At 38.5% G+C, this 26,351-nt stretch overlaps 10 protein-coding genes across 10 annotated transcripts; 7 read left to right on the top strand and 3 right to left on the bottom strand.

The window, feature by feature from the left end:
- Nucleotides 1-475: 475 nt before the first annotated feature.
- Nucleotides 476-9,213, bottom strand: RHIMIDRAFT_242367 (uncharacterized protein; the record flags this gene model as incomplete). The annotated part of the gene is made up of 18 exons (XM_023609765.1): nt 476-743; nt 795-2,371; nt 2,437-2,717; nt 2,770-2,989; nt 3,043-3,231; nt 3,289-3,404; nt 3,459-3,759; nt 3,819-4,593; nt 4,640-4,907; nt 4,960-5,122; nt 5,181-5,723; nt 5,779-6,530; nt 6,589-7,003; nt 7,057-8,243; nt 8,296-8,824; nt 8,893-8,975; nt 9,032-9,095; nt 9,160-9,213. 18 exons carry the CDS (start codon nt 9,211-9,213, stop codon nt 476-478), a joined length of 7,785 nt encoding a protein of 2,594 aa, XP_023461421.1.
- Nucleotides 9,214-12,576: 3,363 nt separating this feature from the next.
- RHIMIDRAFT_242366 (uncharacterized protein) lies at nt 12,577-13,733 on the bottom strand (the record flags this gene model as incomplete). Its single annotated transcript, XM_023609764.1, has 4 exons — nt 12,577-12,696; nt 12,756-13,247; nt 13,608-13,626; nt 13,684-13,733. 4 exons carry the CDS (start codon nt 13,731-13,733, stop codon nt 12,577-12,579), a joined length of 681 nt encoding a protein of 226 aa, XP_023461420.1.
- Nucleotides 13,724-14,453, top strand: RHIMIDRAFT_303270 (uncharacterized protein). The gene has a single exon (XM_023614414.1). The coding sequence runs from the start codon at nt 13,784-13,786 to the stop codon at nt 14,405-14,407; it is 624 nt and encodes a 207-aa protein (XP_023461419.1). The 5' UTR covers nt 13,724-13,783; the 3' UTR covers nt 14,408-14,453.
- On the top strand, nt 14,429-15,355 carry RHIMIDRAFT_274034 (uncharacterized protein; the record flags this gene model as incomplete). The annotated part of the gene is made up of 4 exons (XM_023612428.1): nt 14,429-14,479; nt 14,506-14,915; nt 14,952-15,065; nt 15,121-15,355. Coding segments are annotated over 4 exons (810 nt in total), but the record flags the coding sequence as incomplete, so codon positions are not given.
- A 3,084-nt stretch (nt 15,356-18,439) lies between these two features.
- RHIMIDRAFT_242364 (uncharacterized protein) lies at nt 18,440-18,835 on the top strand (the record flags this gene model as incomplete). Its single annotated transcript, XM_023609763.1, has 1 exon — nt 18,440-18,835. One exon carries the CDS (start codon nt 18,440-18,442, stop codon nt 18,833-18,835), a length of 396 nt encoding a protein of 131 aa, XP_023461417.1.
- Nucleotides 18,836-19,139: 304 nt separating this feature from the next.
- Nucleotides 19,140-22,007, top strand: RHIMIDRAFT_274032 (uncharacterized protein). The gene is made up of 8 exons (XM_023612427.1): nt 19,140-19,159; nt 19,228-19,444; nt 19,499-19,993; nt 20,047-20,259; nt 20,307-20,402; nt 20,473-20,581; nt 20,635-20,923; nt 20,979-22,007. Exons 2-8 carry the CDS (start codon nt 19,274-19,276, stop codon nt 21,745-21,747), a joined length of 2,142 nt encoding a protein of 713 aa, XP_023461416.1. The 5' UTR covers nt 19,140-19,159; nt 19,228-19,273; the 3' UTR covers nt 21,748-22,007.
- A 280-nt stretch (nt 22,008-22,287) lies between these two features.
- On the top strand, nt 22,288-23,823 carry RHIMIDRAFT_242362 (adenosylhomocysteinase A-like protein; the record flags this gene model as incomplete). The annotated part of the gene is made up of 5 exons (XM_023609762.1): nt 22,288-22,330; nt 22,383-22,399; nt 22,473-22,486; nt 22,545-22,795; nt 22,847-23,823. The coding sequence occupies 5 exons, from the start codon at nt 22,288-22,290 to the stop codon at nt 23,821-23,823; spliced, it is 1,302 nt and encodes a 433-aa protein (XP_023461415.1).
- Nucleotides 23,824-24,047: 224 nt separating this feature from the next.
- Nucleotides 24,048-24,929, top strand: RHIMIDRAFT_242361 (NAD(P)-binding protein; the record flags this gene model as incomplete). Its single annotated transcript, XM_023609761.1, has 1 exon — nt 24,048-24,929. The coding sequence occupies one exon, from the start codon at nt 24,048-24,050 to the stop codon at nt 24,927-24,929; it is 882 nt and encodes a 293-aa protein (XP_023461414.1).
- Nucleotides 24,930-24,962: 33 nt separating this feature from the next.
- Nucleotides 24,963-25,880, bottom strand: RHIMIDRAFT_95749 (40S ribosomal protein-like protein S18). Its single transcript, XM_023615926.1, has 4 exons — nt 25,650-25,880; nt 25,551-25,577; nt 25,056-25,489; nt 24,963-24,997 (listed from the first exon to the last, which is right to left on the bottom strand). Coding segments are annotated over exons 1-4 (465 nt in total). The 5' UTR covers nt 25,653-25,880; the 3' UTR covers nt 24,963-24,996.
- Nucleotides 25,881-25,910: 30 nt separating this feature from the next.
- RHIMIDRAFT_242359 (uncharacterized protein) lies at nt 25,911-26,339 on the top strand (the record flags this gene model as incomplete). Its single annotated transcript, XM_023609760.1, has 2 exons — nt 25,911-26,055; nt 26,113-26,339. 2 exons carry the CDS (start codon nt 25,911-25,913, stop codon nt 26,337-26,339), a joined length of 372 nt encoding a protein of 123 aa, XP_023461412.1.
- Nucleotides 26,340-26,351: the final 12 nt, after the last annotated feature.

Genomic DNA, 26,351 nt, shown 5'->3' with positions numbered 1-26,351 from the left:
GGTGCCAAACCATTTGGTTTGGCTGAGATCATACCCTTATGAGCGGATCATGGTAATTCATGCGTCGCGATGTGTTTTCTTTTTTCGTACACATACAGCAGCAACAACAGTAGTAGTTAGCCACCAACCTAAATATAAAAATATGACTAATCTCTTTTTATAACAGATAAAACAGGTAGGTAGATGCCCATTTATATGGTTGGTGGAGCTACACTCGGATATCTAAGACTCCCTCGGTATGATTCTTTCTTTTTTTTTTTGTGTGTGGGTTTTTTTCTAATTGACCAATGTGAGCAAAGAGTCTTTATTTTTAATATCATTTTCATCAAATAAAAAGCGTATTTTGAATATAAGAACTGATTAAAATGCTTATTTTTATTATTATGATCTAATTTTTTGTATGTTGCAATCATAGGAATGTATCGAGAATTTACAGGGTTTGGGGCATAGTTGTGTAAAAAAAAGGAGTGAAGTATTATTGGTGCTCGGTAATAGCACCCAATAGCTTACTGGCTAGCTTAGCATTGACTGTTACATTTGTCTTTACGGCACCAAAAGTAGGATCAATAAGAGATGAGAATCTCAGATTATCGAGTCCCCATTTCTGTGTACGCTTCTGAGGCACGGCAAGGAAGGCAGGTTCTGAACATGCAGTCAATAGGATGTTTTTCACAGCTTCAATCAAGTCTTGATTTTGGCTGTTGATGACCATTTGATTCATTTTAGGAAGTAAGGATTCATAGCTAATTAAAGGTTTAGTACTTTGGAATGTGTATTATAGCTGCTTTACTTACATGAGAGCGAATACTTCTGGTACCCAGTTTGCTGCATCAGCCAGTAAATTATACAAGAAAAGTTTCTCTGATTCGTTTTCGGATGCATTTAATAATGTAACTAGCAGAGAGACCAAAAGGAGAGCAGTGCTATTATCAGGAATTTCAAGGAAATCAAATAGACTTGGATTTGATATTCCTAAATCAATATTCTCTACATCCATTTCGCACACGCCTGCTACAGCCAGTAGCTCCTTCAGCTTATCATCCTTTGCAATAAAGGGTAGCAAACCAGCCAAATAACCAATCGAACGCGACTCAATGAAGCCTTGCTGAACTGACCGCTTTGAATCGATTTGTAAAAATGAACAAAGACAATGATAAACAACGTCCTTTGATTCACACTGTTTCAATCCCTTCAGCAAGATAACAGCAATTGCAAAGGAAAAGTACTCGTTAAAGTTTACACCACACGCCTTGTCAAGTTCAAAGGCACAGTCCTCCAGGTCGATTCGTGCATCCAATAGGACCTGCTCGATTGTTTTATGAGCAAATATCTTTCTAGAATCGAGTGCACGAAGAACAGAATGAAGGAGTTCCACAGCTGTCTGAAAGATGGCGGGATGACCAATTTGAACAAGAGCAACCGCAAGCCAGAAGAGATGGAGAATGTATCTAGAATCAGTAGGAAGATTGTCAATGATATTGGTTAAGCACATCATGATGCTTATGATCAGATTTGGCTCTGTTTCAATAAAGATGGCTAATGCACCCTTCAGTGCTACGAGGATCTGATACAAGAGGTCATCATCTACATCATCTTGGGCAAGGCAGCCTAATACCACGAATGATCTTGGTTGAATGGCAGGATTAAAGTAAAAGGCAGTGCTGGTTACTAAGCCCATCCATCTCGCTCTCCACATGTTGGCTATATCAACAGTAGGTGCACCATAATTTAAGGTATCCATCAATAACTTTACAATATTTTGTAAAGACACGAGGTTGATCGATTCAGCATAGTCAGAGGTAGTTTCTGTGGTGATAGTAAATGCATTAGCCATTTGCTTTGTAAGTCCAAAGAGAACACGATTCTTGCTATCACAGACATCGTTCAGGACAAAGTGCAGCTTTTTAACATTTTCTTCAGGCAAGCAAGCATTCATGGTACACAAGGTATGAATAGTATTTACAACAAGTTCATGCACAGATGATCTAATAAATGTAGGGCCAGTAACAACTAGGATGGAGATAACATGATATATTTCTGGTATATAGGGCACGATTGACCCAGTGTTGTTGAATGATAACATGAGGATAAATCGAAGCAGAATTGCAATTTCTTTCCATGCTGGATGTTCAGTCAATTGTCTGCAGGGTTGAAAGGATGTACTTTCGATCAATCGCCTCATTCGACTTATAATTTTGCCTCGGATAGATACACTTGACATTGTCACCAACGTATCAGCAATCATCTCAGCCTGAGGAGAGCCTATGCCGTATTCAATAGAACACTGTACGAAGCAATCAATTACGAGGTTAACAATCTCTTCAACTTCTGTCAGTGTCTTCCAGATTTTGGCTTGCATATGTTTATAGAGCTAAGTTTAAAATATGTTTGTTTATTTTTTTTTTTTTTTCTCTTAAGAAAAAGCAATGAACGTACCTCTACTCTATTTATGGTCAAGCGGATCAATGACATAATGAATTCCTTTGTCTTTGTAGCACTGGATTTTTGTTCTTCAGGATCATATCTAGCAAAATGTCCCAAGTTTAGTAACCAAGGTGCCATATAATCTAAACACAATTGCTGCATGCTATCATTTGATTTTGATAAGCCAACCAGTGCTTCATCCAGGAATTCCAACGTCAAATGAAGTTCATTCTGAGCCAGGCGCTCACTGATTCCCACAATAAAGTTTATGCTGTTTGAAGGAATACAAAGATCTAAGACTTGTAAATAAAGTGCACTTTTTTATACTCGACTTGTCGCACATACCTTTAGCATTTAGCAATTGATTTCCAACATTGAATTTAAATGAAAGACTTAGAGAATACAGTAAATTGTATGCAGCTAATCGAAGGCCAGGGTCGCTATTTCCAATGTTCAACAAGGCCATATTAAGTAATCTTCCAGGAACATCATTTGGTCTGATTGCACGCTCATGTATCATATTAGGCTTAGATGCTTCATATCGTTGCTTGCTATGACGAAGATGCTATTAAAACAAGGGTTAGATATCCTCCTGAACATGCTTCTATAGATACTTACAGCAAGTATGACGTCTCGTTGAGCCGAAGCTAAGACCATCGTAGACTTCCCTCTATCATATTTTATGGAAATTTCTCCTCCACTTTCCGATTTAGAAGAAGGCAAAGCGGTTATATCTTCTATCTCTGATATATGATGAATATCTCGTAATATGGCATGAACGTTATAAAAGACTTCTTGTTTCTTCATCTATGCAAAAATAAAAAAATAAATAAGATGCTGTTTGATTATCATTAAGGTACATACTGTAATTATTTGTATTTCCTCTAGACCAATCTTTACAATGACAGGTATGGATGTTCTCAGGTTGGTCAACCTTGTTACTGGGAAAATTGTGACACAAGCATCCTTCTCGAGGTCCACTGCATATATAAGAGTGATTAGTATAAAGAGAATAGAGTTGAGCTCCTGCTTACAAGTCATTTTCGAAAGCTTGAATTCTGAAAGTGAAAAGTTTTCGTAAAGTTCATTCAAATTTGAATAAAAGTGAAGTCTTTTGATGATCCTGTTCACAATAGGACGGGGTAGCTTGCTAAGATGACGTTGAAGATGAGTAGATGGATTATATATATGTACAGCCACCAGGTAATCATTCATCTCATTGAATATCATGTGAAAAAGCTGGGTTATCCAATGAATAGGTATAGCATTAGCGAGGGTAAACCCTGTTGCGTCCACTAATACTTCAAATGGTGAATTCAAATAAGGTTCCATCGCCTAATGATTAAGGGAGAGGTAAACAGTACTGCTAAAAGTTCATCTTATATTCGACTTACTCTGAGTATATAATACATAAGCAGTTCAAGATCCATACTCTCAGGTTCTATTGTCCTTGCAAGAAAGTAAAACACGGGTCGTCCTTCTTTTGATTTTCCACCAAGATAAAAAATATGCTGTGATCTGATAGCTGAAAGGTCACGATGTACATTTCGCTTCATGAATTCGTTAAAAGTACGGTTATTATTTGCTATCGTATAGTTTCTAGTAGACAAAAAATCCGCGCCATGTATTTCAGATGGTCGACCTAGCTGTGCTAAAAGGGTAGAAAGACGATCAAGTGTCTTTTTGCAACGAAGTAATTTTTCAGCATCACCTCTTCCAATATTTCTACTGGTTAATTCTCTAGAGATGCGATCCAAATTATCCGCTAGATAAGTATGAAGCCGAATGTAACCTGTTTGATCCATAACCAATGCGCCAGCGGATTGCTCTGGATACTGCGCAGGTAATGTAGCCATGCTCCTCAAAAAAGAAGTTACTCTGTATATGTTGACTGTCAAAAAATCATTCAGAATAATCATGTGTGTTTCCTTTGCACCAAACAGGACATTGTTGGCGAGATTTTGTATAATTCGTGTTGCCTGAAGTAGAATCTTTCGGACGTTGGTATTCTTTGGAAGGGCACCTTTGGCAATGACAGAGTTTTCTGGAGAAAGAATAGCAGGTCCAAACATGCGTAAAAATACAAATCCACCAACAGCTGTGAAATTAGCCTCTGGAAAGCGGGCTCCAACTGATTCACTAATTAAAGAAAGTTGCTCACGGAATACCCTAGGTTATATTAGATTATGGCTTTATATATAGGGAGCCCACTTACATTGGTGCATTATCAACCGACGAACAGATCGCGTTCAATAAAATGTCTGTAGCTTGGATGACGTTTTTCTTATTTTTCATGACATCCTCCGAATTTTTTATCTTTTGTTGATCAAGCTCCCAGGTGAGTTGATCGTTGGGTAAGGCGCAGATTTTTTCTATGGCTGGCAAAAGCGTAAAACGAACGTAATCACCGCAGACAATTTTGTTGTAAATAGACAGAATACGTGTAGCAATTGTAGTTCCTCGAAACAAAGTTGCTTCTTGTTCTACATTGTGTCAAATTAGTTTATGTTTCTCTTTAAGTTTGGATAAAGTTACCTGTTTGCATCACTTCCCGATCTATTATAGCTTTAAGTAATGGAGTGATTTTACCACGAGATTCGAAAGAAATCAGTAGTACTTCTGCAAGGCTTGATATTTCTGATGTAGGGCAAACATCACACAGAGCAAGAATTACCTCAATGTCAGCCTCTACCAGCGTCTAATAGCTATAGATTTAGCAAATGCTTTTTGAAGAAACTATCATTTCCCAATCTTACGTCAATCAGCTTTTCGTATCTATCTGTCATCACACTTTCTGCCAATGTCTCGAATTCAGTGCCATGGTCAAGGATGTTTGTCAATACTTGCATGAACGAACAACGTGTCTTTTGGTCGTCGTCGTAGCCCATCGATAATGAATACTTGAGTCCCGCCTCCACGTTTGCACTCAATAGATGTGACATGGCTAGAATGGTCAATTCTTTCATTTGAATAATATCTTGAAGTGAATCTGCTGTCGTTGATGCACCTGTGCTTGAAGATGCTAATGATCTGTATGATCCATCTCTGTGATCTATAGGCATCTTATTTGTCATTATGTCTCGCTCTGCACGTTTATATCTGTCCAAAATCTTTCTGAAAAAGTTAAAGTACTTTAAGAACAGTTTGCTTTTGACTAAAGATGCATCCGACAGTCGAACAGTTTCGGTGCTCTGGAGTGGGAGCTGGTGTAGTACATTTACGATAGCCTTCATGCATGCAAGATCCAAGTCCTTTTGAAGTCGCTCCACCTGTGGCCCGCCTTCAAGTGGTTTTCGTAACTGTGTTTATAGGTAGAGTATTAGTGCTGTATTATAAGGCGCAAAGGACACTTACTAGAGCAATGTCGCTTGTCCATTCAATAAGAATATCTAGTAATCTATTACGCAGTACAATTTCATTTTGAATAATTATATTTTCTTTCTTTGCCATCAGCACTTCAATAAGCATGCATGTCTTGATTTTGATACGCAATGTGATATGGGTATTGGGCACACCATCCAGATAGTCTATAAATTGGAACATCAAAGTACTAAAGTCGATGTTTAGCAAGCAGTCGCTAGGATTGATCAAGCGGTCCAAGATGAGTCTCAGAACAAGTACAGATTGCTCAACAAAGAGTTTGTTTTGTGGGTTACGAATCGCCTTGCCATTTGCATCAAATAGTTTTTTCATGTAATTTTCCAAATGACGGAATAAGATTGCTAGTAAGGTGGGAGAGAGGTCATTACCAAGAATATCCTTGATGCCTTCTCTAACATAAACGTTATTTGAGACAAGCATTTCTGTCATTTCTAAAATAAAACCATCCACCATGGCAACAGGCTCATTGCTAGTTCTTCGTGAATAGTCCGATGACAAACTGACTACTTCATCCATATCTTTTTCTTCTGTTAGACAGCAGCCCCCTAGAGCGGCTAAAAATCCTGTAAAGTTATGCCATTCGATTGATCTGTTTTCATTTAATTCCACATTTTGCTGTACTCTACTAATAGGCGGTGAAATCGTGCTACTGCTGGTACTTTCTTTATTTTTTGTTTTATCTTTCTTCCCATCCTGTGAAGCCTTTTTGAAACTTCCGCTCATTCCTGTATATATAACAAAATTATGAATGTTCCTGTAGAGATCCTTTTATGATATACGTACCTTCTTTATTATTTTCTTCAGCTTCTCCATCCTGGGGTCTATTCACATAAGGTGTTAGCATGAGCCATCTCTTCCAAGCTTCTTCCCACGCTGCGAAGCAACTTGGTGTGTGATGCGGAAGCATCTGTAAACACTTTCGAAATCGCTTTTGCTGAGCCTTTCTTCCAACAAATCTGTAATTATCTACCGAAAGGTCTTCATAGACTTCCAGATTACATGCTAAAGTGGCTTGATTGGGGCCTTCCTCACATATATCAACAATTTTTGCTTCCTGACACATGACTCTAATACAGACAGATGCTTCATCACAGACTTCCTTATGGGCAGAACACAAAAATATTAAAAGGGCAATTTCCAATGATATAGATGCCTGTGTTCTTTCCTTGACATTTGTTGTTTCTATATTGAACAGTGCCTAGAGTATACAGTATGAACATCAACTCTTATTAACACCTGGATCAAACTCACCTGTTTATGCTTTAAATACACACTTCGGGTTTTTAGCAATTTTATTGTAACGTTCAATAAAAACCTTTGCATGTTCTGTTTTAAAGAAGTATCCAACATATGATGCGAAATAGTGACGATAGCAGGAGAAGTTATTTTCCAAAAGTGATACAAATTATTTGAGTCCGTTGTCCAACGTGCTGCAATCTCAGGTTGATGTAGCTTTATAAGCAAATCTGCGGCATCCTGTCGCACCACTTTTACAGGATGAACTAAAAGAGTAGCAAGTCCATTCATGAATGTACCGTTTTGTTCAACTCTATCGGAGTCTTCACCGAAAACTGCCAAGAATGGGTCTGTTCTATAAAGCTTGAGCATATCTACTAATAATTCCACTCGACTTCTATGATCCGTAAGTATTGATTCTTTCTGCTTGGACATTTCCAGTAGGATTGTTTGTCGCATCAACGATCGAAGCGGCGCACAAATTCCATCATACAGGGATGACAAAGAAGGGTTCCAGGACAAATGATTCTCTTCCAGCACAATCGCTAAACATGATTTTACCAAGGCCAGTTTTACAATAATAGGTGCGTTTTCATCAATGCATGGAGGGATCAATGTCTTTATTGCATTTTCCTTGTCGAGCCTGATACGTGATAACAGATAATCTGTGGCTAAAGTTTGATAGTCGATAATATATCCCAACGTGTGCATGGTGGATTCCGCATTCGCTACTTTTGAAAAATCCCATACTTTATCCCTCAAATCTGTCTCAACATCAGCTGCCATCAGTCGTAGTATTGAATCTTCACTTGGTGGAACATAAGTTGCTGCTTTACAAACATCTACATAACAGACAGTCGCAAGATCCAAGGCTTTGGTTGTCTGTAGTGTTTTCCGTAACAGGTGGATGAAATTAACACGACGACTAGAAGGCTGATCCATAAAGGCCTGCATCAAGAATTCAGGAGAAAGTATGATCAGAATAGTCTGTAATGGCCAAAGGATCGATCGTTTTTTCGAATTGTCTGCAGTAGAGTTGCACATATCGAAAAGTAATTCGGAGTCGGGTAATTCATCAACAGTGCACACTTGAGCAAATTCTTCAGGGTATAATTCTATCCATCTCCAAATGGATTTCCTCAGTAGTTTTGAGAATAGTAATTTTCCTTGTGTTTTCATATGCAAATAGTATGGGATCAATTCTAATAGATCTACGGTTAGCCTAAAGTGAGTAATGGATCGAGATATCTCTACCTTTGAACACGATCTTTAGTCTTTCTTTATTAAGACAGATGCACTCTAACATTCTGATTTCAGGTGGAATATCTTCTGTATTGTTCGAATGTGTGGAACCTAATCTTAAAACAGCGCTTTTGATTTTGGCGTAACAAGCGTCCCAGTTACTTGAACTGACATAGTATATAATTTTTGCTGAAGCTTTGTATATTTCGGTGATCAAGCTCAACTTTATCTGTCCATAGGTGTATTTTGTACCATCGAAATCATATATCGGGCGTGGCGTTATTTCAGAATTAGTTTCTTCTATTAAATGATACTGTGTAATATATCGACTCATTAGGACGAGTATAAAGGTCACAAGCGGCGCATCTAATGGTGGTAAGTTGAGTCTAAGTTCGTTAGATGGTCTTTCTGGGTGTTTTTCTTTTTCTTGCTCGCAGTAATAATGCCAATGATGTTGCATGCATGCAGATAATAACCGAAGCACAAACAATTTCGACTGCATAATATCTACTGGTACATTTTGTTCATAAATTTGATGTGTCTATTATTATCATTATTATTATTTTCAAATGAGATATAGTAAGCAATGTGTTGAATAAAAAGTTGTACCTTTGACACATTCTCTAATACATAACCTAGAGTATTTGCTACAGTTGGTAGCCTATACTTTGATACTTCAATAAGGGCAGCGACTACATAAAATGGTAAGCAATGTCAATTTGTTTCTGTATGCGAGACGTTTATTCACCAGTTTGTTTCACAATGGGATCTTGTTCTACTGCTTCTATGGGCTGCCCCGATTTATATGGCAACTATTATATGTTTAGCCTTTACTGCGACACACAAGTCAGCGTGTGTGTGAAAGTCTCAACTTACTCGGATCGCTACACGATGAACGAGATTACCAATGAGTTTTGCGCTTGTTCTCATTTAGAATGACGAGAAATAAAAAAGTACGCCTATGAAATATTATTTATATAAAATGAAGGTATAAATGGCAAAAAGCGAGGAAAAAGAAAAAAGGAGGAAAAAAGAGGTAAAAAAAGAAAAGAAAAGGAAATGAAAAAGAGATATTAAAAAAGGGAGTGTGTATTCTGTATATTTGATACACTAGAATTCCCCCATGTCTTCATTACCAACCTTAGAAATTTCCCTTTTTCTGATAAGCACCGAGGTATCATAATCCAGTACAACCATTGTGTTCGATTGCACGGATCAGTTAGTTCACGTTCATTATCAACGGTAGAAAAGGGAATATCCATTGAGATACTCTATTCCTTCAAGGTAAATTGGCATTACGTCATTTAGTATTCTTTAATGCTTTATGATTTATTAGATATATCTGTTTAAACTCTTGAATTGAACATTTGTCAGCACAATAACTTTTTTTTTATTACTATTCGACAATGTCAAGGAAGCATGATTGACATGTTACACGCATTGGCCAAAAAGAGTAAAAACTAGCTCTTCTCGATTGCCACAAACTATCACAAGATCTGTCATGTTCTCATGGTGGTGATTTCTATGACTACACTTGATACAATGAAAGGGAGAGATAACGTTAACTGTACTCCTCCAGATTTCCATTGGTTACCTCATTTCTTCCAGAGTGTTAATATATTGTTACTATTCGCACTAAAATCTCATAGTGTTTGAGCAATTTCTAATAGCAAACATTCTGTTCTTTAATAGTGAATTAGACATCAAAAGCGCGTGTCTTGTAATAGAAACTATAATCTCATTTAGTGACACCGTGCACAAGTTACTAAGATATATATTCCCTAAATGAAAGCTGCTATACTCTCATATTGATCGAAAGGTTTTTTTTTATATTGCATTCTACACAAGGGTGCTACAGATTCGTTTATGAAGCACTGCGGTATTTTAATTGCTTTTAAATCTGCAGTTTGTTTAGAATTAATAAATCGGGCATTTGTTACGTTTGTGGCCATTACCATTGAAGAATTTCACAAAAAATTGACGCATGCTAACTCAGTTAAAACAGAAAAAAAAAAAAGAGGGGCTTTAATTATATCTAAACAACTCACTCTTGACATCAACTCTATCGCTTGTACAATCCTTGGTGTAAGCTAATTATTAACACAAAGCCTCGTGGCACTCTGTGAATGGGTCCACGAATCCAAAACTTAAAGTGACATTAGTGCTATGCAAATTATCTGTCTTACATTTCGAAGAGGCTTTTCAATTGAATCTAGAAGAAAAGAATCGATTACTGCGAGATAGCGTACTGCGATAAAGATACATATTAAGCCATTTCCCACTGATGTTAAAAATAAAACAGTGTCTATAAATAACCATGATACTATTATGGTAATAGCTTTGCATCTCAATAGTAATTTTATGATCTACCTATATTCCCACATCTATACATCAGCAATCATTTAAAAAAAAGACTGCTCGGAAGGTTAATTATGACTTGTACGCAGTCCAAATGATTGTCGATAAACAATCCGCAAATGGCGTGACATTCTTATAGTTTGTAACACAAGCCCTTGAAAACCCTAAGCTATCCTTTCCTTATTCCATAATTGGAAGTTTCTTTTGACACAATGTCAAATCCCTCAGAGTGGGAATGATATGTATGACTAGATTATGGTATATATACAGCAATATATTGTATACATTGGCCGTCTACATTATAACAAGCACCTAAGAATATATCCATAGTATCTCCATCTTCATAGTGTGGGGATGGTTTCATGAAAGGGAAATCATGGACATTAAATAATAAAAGTGTGAGTAACTTTTCGTAAATTAAATCGCATGGATACAGAATATAAGTGGTTATCCTGTATCTCATCCTAGCACTGAATTCACGGGCCATAATGTTCATTTATAGGGAAATACCTCTTTGAATACTTGCAATCAGCATTTGCCAAGTAGTTATTGATCAACCCTTGTTGATGTTTGTTATTTTCGTCATTTTTTAAAGTGATATTCATTTTACTGATCTTTTTGGGACTCAAGGTTTGATACAACAAAAGATGTCTAGATTTGTGTATTACTAAAATATATAAGTTGTCTTTTTAATACATTTCTCCGAGCACTTTTTCGGAACAGAGCAGCTCCATTGTAACTAGCTTTATTATCCAATAAGTCGCGCCCCGAGTAATGGACTGGGAGCTTCATGTCGATCCCTTTGGGGATCAATTGAGTTCGTATAAAGTAACAACAATATGTTCGTGTAATCTACTTTGATTTACAATAACTTTCAGTATAAACCGTATATCTTGCAAAATGGAATAATAGATAGATACGCAAGAAATGATCATGAAATCGTAAAGTTACTTATTTTGGAAGGAACCTCATCTTTGTTCGAGCTGTTACACTTACTAATACATCTGTATATTGCGAGCCATGGCTTTAAAAGCCTTTATAAAAGCCGTCATCACACACGGGAATACGTTCCATCAACTATTTAAGACATGTGATTGTATCAAAAGATAGAGAAACTTTAGTATCCCGCTTTAATAAATAGGTAACACCACTGTTTGCGCTACCATCCAACGTGTTTCTTAAACCATTGTCAAGTTTCCATCCATGTTTTACAATAGAAATCTCCCGTTTTAAAATCAGCAAGACCACGTTTTTGAAGAGCATTCATATCATACTATTTCTAATACTTAAATCCGAAGACTTGGTAATATAGGGATCCTCTTTATTTGAAAGGTCAATTCATGTTTTTCTAAGAACCAAGTCTGTTGGTTCCATTCCTTATATAGTCACCTGTCTATCTGATTCCCACGAACCATAAAAATACACGTACATATCTCCTAAAAGAGAGATGCCAATCCCTGGGCTCTAAGCTTCCTTCTATTCAAAATATTTCGAGATCTAAAACGTGAAAGTCCTTTCAAGCCAAACTGATACTATTTTCAGTCTTCCATCTAAAAACCAAGTTTGTACGTACATTTATTTTCTCATAGTCAAAAAAATAGAAACAAGAACACAATTTTCTTTGTAGCTTATACTTTGCTCAGAGTACAGCAGACACTTATGGAAGGCTACATGGCTTTGGATGACGCCATGTAGTTTTCCATGCTTCACCACTTTCAGTTTATCCTGTTTGAGTATTATAATGGTTATGTCATCTGTTTGTTTCCCTTGTTTATTTATTACTTACAAAATGGTGCTTGATGCTCTGATATATGTGCATATCACGCTCCACGCTGAAACTAGCTTCCAGCACACCCCTTACCATCATTTTTATTCTCTGCAGATTATTGTTAATAAAAGCTTTGACCATATATTTATATATATAGTACTTGTATATCATTTGTCTCCATGTGGTTGGAGCGCCGAGAGCTTTGGTATGGAGCTACCTTCAGTTGCAAGTGTGCATGACTGCAGCTCGCCAGCAGCATCGATTTTTTGCTTCTTGGATGGGGGTTCCTATACTCTTTCTCATCTCTACTCCTTTTCGTGCTAAGCATATCCATGAGTTGTAGGACCCTCAAAATCGTCGCTGCTGTCTCTGTTGCAACCCTGACACTTGACGAGCAGCGATACCCAGTTGGTCTGTACGCCACAGCCGACTCGAAGCCGTATTCAGTCTTTTCATCGAACATGTAGTCCAGGAGCATCTCTTTCTTATTCTTGAGAGGCTTCTGGAGTGGTTGTTCTGTACCATCACAGACTTTCTCTTGCAGATGGTCACGCTCGGTGATGATATCTTCTTTTGACAGCAGGCCATCCGAAGCGCGCTTCGTTGTATTCCAGTCGCCATTAAGGAAGATATCTGTGCTGCTAGATGTTGACCACTCCTTGCTTGATTTACGAGCTTCTTCTTTTTCACCTCCATCTTGAGTCGCCCCAGATGTGAACGAAAGGATCCTCGTGATTTGCACAATACCAACCTCAACTTCCTCCACGACCAGGCCATTAAGCGCATTCAGCTTTGTTGCTAGGTCATCCCAATCATCATAGCCATCGCCGTCCTCCAACTGGATTATTTCATTGCTTATCCTTTCCTATTTTCTTTCTTTCTTCATGGCTTTCATTGCGCCTTTGTGCGACTGGCAATTTATTTGCTTATCAAAGGCGTATGATGTTTCCTTATTAACAAGGTCTTCGGTAAAATCATATATTGATCACATATATTTGGCGTCTGTGATGGGCACGGCATAAAAATACGAGCCTCCATCTATCACTTCACTGTATCCTAAAAAGTGCTTGTGTTCGTTGTTGTGGATACTATTAATCTCTACTTTGAAAATAGCTGCTTAGCTGAATCTTCAGGAAACTCTTTCTATAAAAAGAACTGTTAGCAGGAATGTTGAATAATAAAATATCCCGTACCTTACGCCTATTCCAAAGGCCTCACTTAAGAATATATTCAAATGTCCATCGGTGTCAGAGGATGCACTACAGATCGCTCACCTTAGATTTGGCCAGCACCTTTGACGCGCCTTCAACGCTTTACTTCCCATATGGCAACAAACGGCAGATTTGAGACAAGATCTGCCTGAACAAAGTATGGATGATGACGAAATCAAGCGCCAAATACGTCAAGACATTATTCTATCAGCGCAGATATTCAAGCAAGCTATTTCGCAGCAGCCTATTAATATGGAACAATTTCCCTCAAGGACCTATTTACATAGAAGCTCTTGAAGCTCTTCAGCCTGTTTTTGATATTTATGGTAAAGGCTACAACTTTGGCGAATGGGGACTTTATTATGATGTCATGCGTAACCCTGTAAACCACTTTAAGGCTATCTATCAACTTTCTCGTCTCTTTGAACATCGTTGTTTGCCCGTCTTCAACTATTTTTCTCTCCATCGCTCATGGTCTCCTTGTTACGTTATCATCGACAGTAAGATTCTCTGCCAAAGCATCCTGGGAATTCAATGGTCTAATGCTGTCGATAAATTGGGCTCCTGGCGCCGAGTTGTCAACCTTGATTCAAAAGCCCTCAAACCGCAAGAAGGTGGGCAACTTAGATTCCGTGGCACTATTCAAACTGATGGCGTTGGCGTCACGGTTCTCAAGAAGATATTCGACAGGCAAACAAGACACACAGCAAGGTTCATAGTGGAGTATGAAGCTACCTCCTACATCACCGCTTTAACCTGTCGAAATCATCAAGAGATTTCTGGTTGATGAGTGCCTGTGGGCCCAGGAAGAAGAGATATATTGTATTGTGTACATAAAAACCCTGCACCAGAGCAACCAGTGCAATTTTGGTACACTAACAACAGCAAGGCGAGACACGAAAAACCAAAAAGTATCGTCGAATCTTGCAAGGTCTCAAAGCCCAGGATCCTGCTGCTGTTCAAGCTGAGCAAGCCCTTTATCAACAGCCAAGCAGCACCATGTTCGTAGAAGACCTTGGCCGCTTCCTTCAAGCTATATCTGAACATTCTGCCGTTCTCAGTCGATTCTATGGACATACCATCACAAGCCATGACAATGGATACCCTTTCTTTCGCAAGATCCGTCTTTCAGCGTACTTCAACAAACAACGTGCCGATCGAAAGCTTATCCAAGACTTACGCGCCAAGTTTGGAGAAGACGCCGTGTTTATGATGGGAAACTGGTCCGCTCCCCATGGTAGGTACCATGAGCCTATCTGTGATCTTGGTTTCGGAAGGCTCTTCAAGAAACATGAGTTCTAATTCTTTTTTATACACGAGTACAAGACCAGTAGGTGCTGTCCAACATGCCACAACGAAAGTCTCCACACGTTCCGTCGTATTCCATATCCACGACCGTATCAACGTGAGCGATATCCTACGGTTGTCTGCCATGGTCTTTTAAAGTAATAATACATTAATCACTTGGATGACTTTATTCTGATTGAACACTGCTTGTAGATGCACCGATCTATACTGTAGGCCCGCCATGGCAGCTCCAGATAGATATCGCTTATGGAACAGGGATGTTGCTGCTTATCTCATCTACTTGCGCATCCTTCGTGGGCTTCGACATGGCATGGTTCCTCATAGGTTTCGTCGGGTTGCTGTTGCTCCTACAAGGCATAGAAGAAGGGTGGACGATCAGGAGCAACCAAAAGTTAGAGCACGCTTAGACGATGATTCTCCGTCCTAGTTATCGCTAGGACACATCTAGATGTCTTCGGGGTAAGTTATATATAATGATTTTCTTACAGAACTAACTGTATAATTCTTTATATACATTTTCTCCTTGCTACCTATTCTCCTTATTTGTATTTCGTCTGCTATTTATCTCCTTTGCACGTATTTTATTTTTAACCTTTGCGTAAATACCTTTTTTAATATGCGCAATCATTTTTTTCATACACGCCATGGTTTTATCCTCTTTCTGAAATCCATTTTTAATAAAACAGTAGCTTCATATCAGTTTTTATACATACAATGCCCACTGCTGTGTAGGAAGTCCTCATGGTCAAGGCTCTGAAACTTAATGGATACCTTCCAATAGAAAGTCAGGGAAAAGGCACGTTTCCTAGCAACAAAAAAAAATCATGCAGCCAGTTCTAACTCAAGATCCCTTTTTTCTCTTTTTAAGGTCACAGATGTAAACAGACAAAAAAGTATAAAAGAAGGCCTTTTTTCACTATTTTTTCTCTCAAGCTTTTCCGGTTTGCCCGGATTCTGATAGTAACCTTTATGATGCTTAAAGAAGTAGGTGGCTTTTCTCTCAGAAGGGAGGGAATAGCTTATCCCAATTTTTATAAAGTTACTTCGGTGACTCTCTTTTATTACTTCGGAAACGTTGCCCCTTGCGATTGTGGCTACAATGCAACAGGGTGAGCTATAAATTAATATAAATGAAAAAACTCGTAGCAACTACTAAATAGCTAAAGCTTATGAGATGGCTTCCATGACAGCTTTTGTCGTACGCACTTTACATGTAACAAAGCCCTCTCTGTGCAAGTGTATCTTTTTATGGGTTGAATCGGGTAAAAGAGATCTCTCGTATAAGCGCCTGTCGCTGATGCTATAAGCTTGAAATCGCTTCATGGCTTTTCTAATGATAGTATTCTCTTTTCATTTGTGTACATTTCTCTTCTACTATTTTGTATAATGTAACTGAGATTAACGTGATGAACGTAGGAAAACGCCTAGCCACTTCCTTTTAGCCTGTGGTGGTATAGAGCAGCACACTTCTTATAGTGACTATGCGACATGTTCTCTTATGATTAAGATAGCAGCTGTGTTCCTCAAAAGACACCAAATTATAAGCCATGAGAGCTGGGATATCACTACCAGGATAGAGTCATTTTGCTAAAAGCCAGTAGTCAATAAAAGGTCCCCTTTGCTTTCACAATAAATGGATGGTTTCAGTTTACCTTAGTATTCTAAAGTATTTGCCATAGAAGCGTAGTTGTGATATGTCTCGAATATATAAAGAGGTAATAAGGGAAATGTGCGTCGATGAGTCTCAATATAACCTCTTTATTGTATATTAAGACGAGGGAGAGCTCGTTATTACAAACAGCGTCATTTTATATGAAGATAGAATTATTAAGGAACCGATTTAACTATGTCCAATAATAGTTGGGCATATCGCGTTATATGTTAATAACATGTACTGTTGTCAGTATCTTTGTATTATTCATTCTTAGAGTATAGATTTATAGTAACCTCATACGACAAGATTAAGTATTTATATGGTAAATACGACAGTAGCTTCAAGGCCATTCCAGTTTAATATCTTTATGTAGTTGCCTTACTATTACAAAGAAGAGAAGAAAAGGAAAAAGAAAATTTTTTTACCTTTGAGAACCTTACATTCGAATTTTGCATATAGAAAGAAGAGCCTACAAAAATAGGACAATCATTTTATTAGAGATAGGAAAAGATTGTCAATTGTTTATGTAGCAAACCGCTATAAAGTTTATTTGACACCCTTTCTTTGCTTAAGGTGTAGGCGACATATGCTCATATACCCCTCCCTTCTTAAAATCCACTTCTCTGTCCCTCTCTCCAAGCCACAACATTTTCACCCTCGAGCTCGAGGGGCTTTTAGATACTTCTTTTATTCTTTGGGCTGTCCAGGGCAGAGCGACACAATAGAATCATCATGTATACATGACGGTCATATATATTTTATAAATAAAGTGTCTTTAACCGTATAGTAGGGCATCAATACTCTATCTGATGTCTACCTGTATGCTTTCTTATATTATATTTACATTACCAAAATATCTTATCATTTGAATCAAGTAGCAGTCGTTCCCTAAAAGACCGTGCTAGTAATCCATTAACATCTCTGTAAAACAACTACCCATTTTAGCTTTTACTTGAAAAGTTTTCCGTGAAGTAGTATCCTCTGAGTAAAGCTTTTAAGAATCCAACACATGTATAACTTTACCCTCACATTTGTTGCCCACAAGTGCCAAGCTTATGCAAGATTTGGTGCAAGTAGTTTAAAATATTTAAAGAGTTTGCGTATTAGTCTCATTATATACTATTATAAATCAATATAGAATGAAAGCGACAAAATGTAGCTTCAGAACAGAAGACAATCTTGGTGACGACCAATAGTATCCACAGCTCTTCTGCTGTATCTTGTAAATCTGACTATGACGTAAGTTATGTAGTATAATGTAAAATGAGAATCAACTGTTTCTCAAAGAGACACTTGTATGTATGCTATGTCATTGTAGTCTTAGAATTCCCTGTAGCATGTCTCAATTGCTGTCAATGATGAATTGACAACCCAGGCATTAGTATAAGATTCAGTCAGAATCACCAATCACGATGAAGATATGATGTTGATCATTGCTTCTTTATTTTCGGATGAAATTGCTATTTTAACTATTCTTTTTATGGTCATAGAGATCTTAAAGTTATATTTATAGAAAGCAAAGAGATAAAAAATAGGACAAGCTTTAAAACATCAACGGCTTCAGAGCAATAAGTGGAGCACACTGCAGCAAAGTATATCCTACTGTAGAATGTAATACATGCAACAATTAGACAGTTATTCTATTTATCTTCCACTGTTCTACTCTTGAGAAAAACACTGGTTTCTAAGTCAGAAATAGAAACTGACTTCAAAAGTGTTTCAGACCTAAGGGGTTTACTATTCAGTGATCGTCTGAAACACAAACATTGGTGTGGTGTCATGGATAAAAGTTCAATTGGCGAACAGTATAAGATCATTTAAAAAAAGAAAGACTATTTTTTTCTGGCTTTTCTTCACATGTCCTCATACACTTCAAGGTTTACAGAACTTGATATATATTCTTCTGAATTCATGCTTCGAGAGGTTGCAACAACAACTTCGTCTACTCAATCGTCCTCTATATACTGCAACCCCTATTTTGCCAATTCTGATCCAATACTGCAAGGCAAGAGTAGTAGTTCACTAGCCAAGCATTATTTGACTATACCTGAAAATAGTCAACCAATTAATTTTTCAGCAGATCAAAGGTCAACGTTGCCCTTACCTCTGCCATGCTCATCACCACAACCTAATTCAACAGAAAAGCATTTCCAGTCCTTAGCAAAGAGGTTTAAACGCTTTCTACACTCAATATCTACACCAAGACCTAAGTCTTCCTTCTCTTCATCATCCTCTTATTCATTTTCAAATTAACAACAACTGTTCTGTAACCATTGTAAATAACAATATAATGATAATAAAGCTTGATGTGCTGGTTACACGTCATGTAGATTACGTCTCATTTTATGCAATCCGTTGTGATATATACCTTGATTTTTATTCTGTAATCATGGTTTCATTTTACGTCCTAGACATACAAATGCGGTTGCGTAGCAATTGATGTAGAATGCAATTTGTAACTTTATAGGTACCTTGGAGATACTTCTTATTGCTCTATATAGAGAATAGAAGAGGTTGAACAATAATAACTGCATTCACTGTTAATGTGTTTAAAGGGCTGCAACAGTGATTATGCGTCTGTGCGCCGGATAAATAATTTAGTTTCTTTAAGCGATCACTTAAAGACACTGTTTTGGATCACTCACCACGTGTTAACTTTATTTTCCCACTTTTTTTTTATCAGTAGCTGTAATGGCACAAGCATATGATCTGGACAAACAGCCTTCACCTCAAGAAGCAGAATACCTCGTCAAGAGGCTTTCTTCTGGCTTTAGTCTATCAGAATATACAAATCAACCACTGACACCTATGGATGACAAATCCTTAAAAATCACTACATTCTCTCTTCAGCGATACTTGAAAGTAAAAAAACCAGTAATTCTTTAATTGAAGGACTATTTCTGATACACCATTTAGGAAAAGGATTTTGCAACTGAATTTCTGGAAAGAGGAGGTCTTGCTTCTTTATGCGAAATCATTCGAAACTCAAGTGGAAACACTTTAGCTTATGCTCTCAACTCATTTCTTTCCTTAATGGAGCATAACTCTGGCTGGGAAACACTCGATGACGACTTCGTTGCCATCATCACTCATATTGTAGTCACTCAACCTTTATCGACAATCGCACGTCCTGCCATAGCTATTCTCGAAAAACTCGTATGTGCCAACAAAAATACAGAAGGAGAAACAAAACCAGCCATCGACTGCTTCGGATACCCTACAATTCACAGAGCAATGCAAAGGGAGCCTGACTTGATAAAGACACTTGTCGAGCGATTGTTAAGTCCAGAATACTTGTTATCAACAGCAAGCTTATCTCTACTGATAGCCATGTTAAGGCACGTCACAGATGAGTATCGAAGTGAGCTGTCAAATACTTTTGAAAAATCCAATTTAAAAAAGAATGTCTTGGTACGTTTTTTGATGTTCAGTCTTTGCTGCTGTTCTGACTATAGATAATTTAGAGGTTGATGAAGAATCATCCTACGGATGCATTAAAGCTCATGATACTAGATTACCAAACTGTATATCTTCAAAATATCAATAAGCGACATAATGTGGCGGTTTCAACATATAATGCTTATCATGTCAGTATGTTAAAGGATATATGGAATGCTGCCAAAGTGGATGGCATAGCTGTACCTGGACTCAAGAAATGGAAAAAGATTGGATTTTCGGTAAGCAAAGAGATAAAGAAAAAGAAAAAGACTCATATTATGTCTAGTCTGAAGTTCCCCAAAGAGAATTTGGAAGAACTGGTGTATTTGGCCTTGAGGAAATGCATTCTTTTGTAATGAATAATCAGGGTTTATTTTCAAAAGTATGTAGAAAAAAAAAAAAAAAAAAGATAGCACAGACAACTCTTTTAACTAAACGCGCTATGCTCATAGCTAATTTTGGAACAAATTCATAGGCCAGACGGAAAAAGATGTCCCTTTGCAAAGGCCAGTATTGAAGTGACTGATCTATTATGTAGCCACTGGAACGTGAGTTCTTCCAGTAAGTTAGAAAGCCATTGTGAATCAATAAGAGCTTAACGGTTGCTCTTTTAGATACACCAGCTGTGTTTCAACCGCTTATACTCGAATTTGACCATGTTCATGCTACCACACTACAAACCTTTTTCAGAATTTTTCATGACATGGAAGCTTCCACTTATGATTTTTCCAAAGTATCAGCACTCGTACGCAGTCAGCTTCGATCCACACTTAATAACGATGCAGTAAAAGATGTCCAAGAGTTTGACAGGAGTATGTTTGGTACACCTTATCAAGTGATCCGTGACCGTCGATTGAAGGAATTGGAGTGGGCAGATGATCTATTAGGAAGAGATGCGATAAGGTAAAATAAAGAAAAAAGTAAAGTGATCTCGCGCCTCTAACTCATCTTGAACCAGTAATTTACGTTCACGACTTTCTAAACAATCCTACGAATTTTTGAAAAAGCAGCGAATAAGCTGCTTACTTGAAGGTGCATGGTTTCCTAGTCCGCTTGCTACTCCCAGAATGTCAGTGATAGTGAGTAATAATAATCCTTTACTATCCACTCCATCTTCTGGGTCAACATCATCAAATAATGCACTCGGTATGAATGCACCATCAACAGCATCAGGGAAAAAATGGAGATACTATAAACTTAGTGCTTCTAAAAAATGCATCATGTATGGTGACTTTTCAGAGCGAATTGCGCCTGTCTTGCGAAACTATGACAAATTACCTCACCGTATAGACCTTAGCGCAGTGCATGAAATAAGGCCGATAAGGAAGTTCTCATCAGCTGGGTTCTCTCACAATACAACCGCAGCTTCCTCAATAACAGGGTCATCTATCGATCTGCTAAATGGTAGTAGTCTAAATGGTAGTAGTAGTAATACAAATCTATCCTTTGCATTATACAATGACAAAAATCTGCCACTAGCTGAATTCCATTGCTCTTCAGCAAAAGAAGCAGCGGAATGGAAGGATGGCTTTAGTATGCTACTGGACAATCGATTCATAAGTAAAGAGACAGCCGAACTTTTCCATACTTTAACTGAAGTAGGCGTCAAGGTAAAGCTACTTCAGATAGCAGGCGACAGAGTAGAGATCCCACATGGCGCAGTGGAAATTCCACCTGTTCCTCCTGGGCTAGGATCAGGATTTTTCTATGATGCCATTGAATCCTGAATAAAACAAGAATTGTCACTTCTCTTTCCGTTTTTTATAGTCGAGTGTTTTTACCACATACTTGGCTGATTACACACGACATGACATCAGCAGGCTATTGTCTCCTAGAGGGTACATTAAAGAGAATGCTTATCAATAGTCTATCAGTAATACACCTCCCCCCTCCCTTCATGGTTGATAGAACATACTATTTCCTCATCAATGAAAAATGAATCTATTTAGGGTTATTGATCAAAAAGGGGTCTAAGCAAATAGGCGCCCGCCACTTGTTAGTTCTTTCATCAAGGTTACATTAGGCTCATCGGCAATTCAATGCCTTTAAATCTATTCAACTGTAAACAATGTAACACTACTCAGTAGGAGATGAGATTCATCAAATGATCACCCAGTAAAAAAGCGGAGACTAAGGCCGCTTTTCCCAGATCCCTGATTTTCATTGGAAGAGTAAAGTAAAATTTTTCAGGCTTCACAATAAAAGAAATCGCTGTTAAATACGCGTTAGGCTTTTTTTCTTTTTTTCTGTTTTAAACATCATTAAATATGTCTGAAAAGATCCCTTACAAGGTTGCTGATATCTCACTTGGTAATAGATTTTATTGATTGATTCTATTGGTTTACTTATTGTTTTTATTTAGCTGCTTTCGGTTTGAAGGTATTACTTTTTATCACTTATTGTTAGGTTCATCAACATTGACTCTGTTCTTTTCTTTTTCTTCAATCTGTAGGAAATCGAAATTGCGTAAGTTTAGACAAAAGGATATGTATGAGAAAATAGTTTGCTAATGAACTGTCCATAGTGAAAATGAGATGCCCGGTTTGATGGAAATTGCCCGCAAATACGGTCCTCTTCAACCTCTTAAGGGTGCCAGAATTGCTGGTTGCTTGCACATGACCATTCAAACTGCTGTCCTTATCCGTACCTTGATTGCTCTTGGTGCTCAAGTTACTTGGTCTTCTTGTAACATCTTCTCCACCCAAGACCACGCTGCTGCTGCCATCGCTGCCTCCGGAGTTCCCGTTTATGCTTGGAAGGGTGAAACTGATGAAGGTAAGCCTACTGAGACAAGAAAAAGTGAGCATAACTAAACAATATATATAGAATTTGTCTGGTGTATTGAGCAAACTCTTTTCTTCCCTGACGGTCAACCTTTGAACATGATCTTGGATGACGGTGGTGACTTGACCAACATTGTCCACGAAAAGTACCCTCACTTGATCCCTGGTATCAAGGGTCTCTCTGAAGAAACCACCACTGGTGTCCACAACTTGTACAAGATGTTCAAGAACGGTAAGCTCAAGCTCCCCGCCATCAACGTCAATGACTCCGTTACCAAGTCCAAGTTTGACAACTTGTACGGTTGCCGTGAATCCCTCGTCGACGGCATCAAGCGTGCCACCGATGTCATGATTGCCGGTAAGGTTTCCGTTGTCGCCGGTTACGGTGATGTCGGTAAGGGTTGTGCTGCTGCCCTCCGTGCCTTCGGTTCTCGTGTCATCGTCACTGAAGTTGATCCTATTAACGCTCTCCAAGCCTCCATGGAAGGTTATGAAGTTACTACCATGGAAGAAGCTGTCCAAGAAGCTCACATCTTCGTCACCACCACCGGTTGTCGCGATATCATTGTCGGTCGTCACTTTGAAGCCATGAAGGATGATGCCATTGTTTGTAACATTGGTCACTTTGACGTTGAAATCGATGTTGCCTGGTTGAAGGCCAACGCTGCCTCCGTTGTCAACATCAAGCCTCAAGTTGATCGTTTCACCATGAAGAACGGTAAGCACATCATTCTTTTGGCTGAAGGTCGTCTCGTCAACTTGGGTTGTGCCACTGGTCACCCCTCTTTCGTCATGTCCAACTCTTTCTGTAACCAAGTTTTGGCTCAAATCACTCTCTGGACTGAACCCGAAAAGTGGACCGTTGGTGTTCACGTTCTTCCCAAGAAGTTGGATGAAGAAGTTGCTCGTTTCCACTTGGAAAAGCTCGGTGTTAAGCTTACCACTCTTTCTGATGTCCAATCCGAATATCTTGGTATCCCTGCTGAAGGTCCTTACAAGCCTGACCACTACCGTTACTAAAAAGCTCGGGTTATTCAATCCCTTTTTTTTCCCACGCATCACTAGTCATTCTACCTCCCTTCTACAAATCATTTATGTTGTAAATTAAAGAAACAATAAAAACAGTTTTTGATATTTATTAAAATGTATCAAACAGATTAAACGATGCATACTTTTGTTGCTGCACATTTTTGATTTATATGTGGGCGTAAATCAAGTGCTCTGTGTTGCTTTTTTCTTTTGCAATGTTTATCTTGATTACTGGAGGCACAAGCGGTTTAGGAAGACTGGCTGCTAAAAAATTCATTGAACAAGGTCATACTGTTATCATCACCGGTCGTTCACAGTCGACCTTGAGTGATGCTAGAAAATGGATTGTTAGAGATGCTGCTCGTAACCAAAATTTATTTGAACTTGTCTTGGATTTGACTGAATTAAAGACGATAAAAGCTGCAATGGAGAGATTAACAACATTCAATTTGAATTGTCTTGACGTGATCATACACAACGCAGGTGGATTAACATCTCAATTTGAGAGAGTAGGTGACGTAGAAAAAACAGTATTTATGAACGCTATCGCACCACTCTACTTAAACCAGCTACTGCTGCCGTTTATAGAGAAAAGCAACAATCCAGCCAAAAAGATCGTATTCGTCACATCCACGCTCCACGATCCAAACGTGGTCGGAGGCAGCAGAACAGAACAATCGCGTATTCCACAAGATGTGCAGATAGAGGATCTACGAGGAACAACGGCCAACAATTGGGACTCTATGAGGTATTACCGCATATCCAAGTTGGCCACGCTGTGGAACGCGTATTGCCTGTCTCGCAAATATCCACAGATCCCTGTGATTGCTTTCTGTCCGGGTTTTGTGCCTTCAACAGAGCTAAATCGTCACTCTGGCTTCATGTTAAGATTGATCATGAAATACGTTCTACCTTGGATGAGTTTTGCAACTAGTGAACAAGAAGCTACAGATGATTATGTGTTTTATGCAACAAGTGATAATATCCAATCGGGCACATATTACCGTAAGAGAAAGCCTGAAACAAGTTCAAAGGATTCCTTGGATGTGTCAAAACAAGAGGCATATTGGACCTTTGCCAATAATCAATTGAATTAAAACAGTCCTTTTTATTTTCATTTAAAATGCAACATTCAAATGGATGCCAAAAAGACACAAAAGATGTTCTAAAAATACAATTAGCAACTTTTAGTCTTTCCCCCCTTTTTCTCTATATCCACTTACTATTTCTTCTTGGAGACACCAACAGTACGTCCACGACGACCGGTAGTCTTGGTGTGTTGACCACGGACACGAACGCCCCAGAAGTGACGGAGACCACGGTGAGCACGGATCTTCTTTAAGCGTTCAAGATCTTCACGGTACTTGGTGTCAAGAACGTTGGAAATGACTTGAGTGGACTTGCCGTCAACAATATCCTTTTGTCTGTTAAGGAACCAAGTGGGGATCTTGTATTGAGTGGGGTTTTGGAGAACAGTGACGATACGTTCCAATTCTTCGCTAGAAAGTTCACCAGCTCTCTTGGTAAGATCAACATCGGCCTTCTTGCAGGCAATGTTGGCGAAACGACGACCAACACCCTTGATGGAAGTCAAAGCAATTTGAATCTTGACACGACCGTCAACGTTGGTGTTCAAAAGACGGAGAATGTGTTGGAACTGTTAATTAGACAAAGATTTAGTTTTTCTATTGACATTTCTAAAGTACACAATAACATACGTGATTTTTCTCGGGGACGACAAGAGACTAAACAATAATAAACGTCGTTAGTTCATCCATCCATAATCTATCATCCATCCTCTCTATATTCTATCGTACCATGGTCTATCAAGATTGCAACGAAAAGGAAGGAGCTATGCCCGTTGCGTGAAGCTTCTTTGACCTTATTCTCCCCCCACACACTCTCGTTACCATGGCATATAAAAAAAAAGTAGGAGCTTCTGCAGTTTCCGGACCGAACATGGTCCGCCTGCAGTAAAACACGTTTATTGCACCCCCCAGGACGCACCCGCCAGGGGTGGCTTATGTGAATCAAAACTTCCAAGGGCCATTGTATTTTTTTCCCTCTTTCCTTACGCTATGCTGTCAAGAGTGCTCTCTGGTCATTCATTTTTACATATTGTTCGTAGAGCAATCATTCCCACATGGGCTGGAAATACACAGCGCGCTGTTTCTACTCTTCCTACAGTTCACAACGCACAAAGCATTCAACTATTGGGTCACAGTAAGCATGAGCTGTGTTGAGCAAATATGCTTCACAAACTAATTGTGCATTCATTAGACGTCAAAGAGACTAAAGCTGCTGCCAGTATTTCGGATTATGTTTCTCGCCTTCGTCCATTCTCTGCACCACCAGCTCCTCAACCTATCACCACACCCCTTACCGGCGTTGAAGAACAACTAGAGTTGACAAGTGTACTTAGAAAACGTCGTTTGAAGATGAACAAGCACAAACATAAAAAATTAAGAAAGAGAACTCGTGCCTTGAGAAAGAGACTCGGTAAATAAGCATAGATGAAA

This window comes from Rhizopus microsporus (genome assembly GCF_002708625.1).
Source record: "Rhizopus microsporus ATCC 52813 unplaced genomic scaffold scaffold_31, whole genome shotgun sequence".
In the NCBI taxonomy this organism is placed as follows: Eukaryota; Fungi; Mucoromycota; class Mucoromycetes; order Mucorales; family Rhizopodaceae; genus Rhizopus; species Rhizopus microsporus.
Note: the sequence above shows the minus strand (reverse complement) of the source record. Positions and strands in the feature narration are given on the sequence as shown.

Coding starts and splice junctions, on each gene's coding strand:
- RHIMIDRAFT_303270 (XM_023614414.1), top strand. CDS start 13,784: ATGATGACGAAATCAAGCGCCAAATACGTCAAGACATTATTCTATCAG.
- RHIMIDRAFT_274032 (XM_023612427.1), top strand. CDS start 19,274: ATGGCACAAGCATATGATCTGGACAAACAGCCTTCACCTCAAGAAGCA. Junction 20,260..20,306: donor GGAAAAAGATTGGATTTTCG/GTAAGCAAAGAG, acceptor TATTATGTCTAG/TCTGAAGTTCCCCAAAGAGA. Junction 20,403..20,472: donor ATCAGGGTTTATTTTCAAAA/GTATGTAGAAAA, acceptor CTATGCTCATAG/CTAATTTTGGAACAAATTCA.
- RHIMIDRAFT_95749 (XM_023615926.1), bottom strand. Junction 25,490..25,550: donor TCGTCCCCGAGAAAAATCAC/GTATGTTATTGT, acceptor TCTAATTAACAG/TTCCAACACATTCTCCGTCT.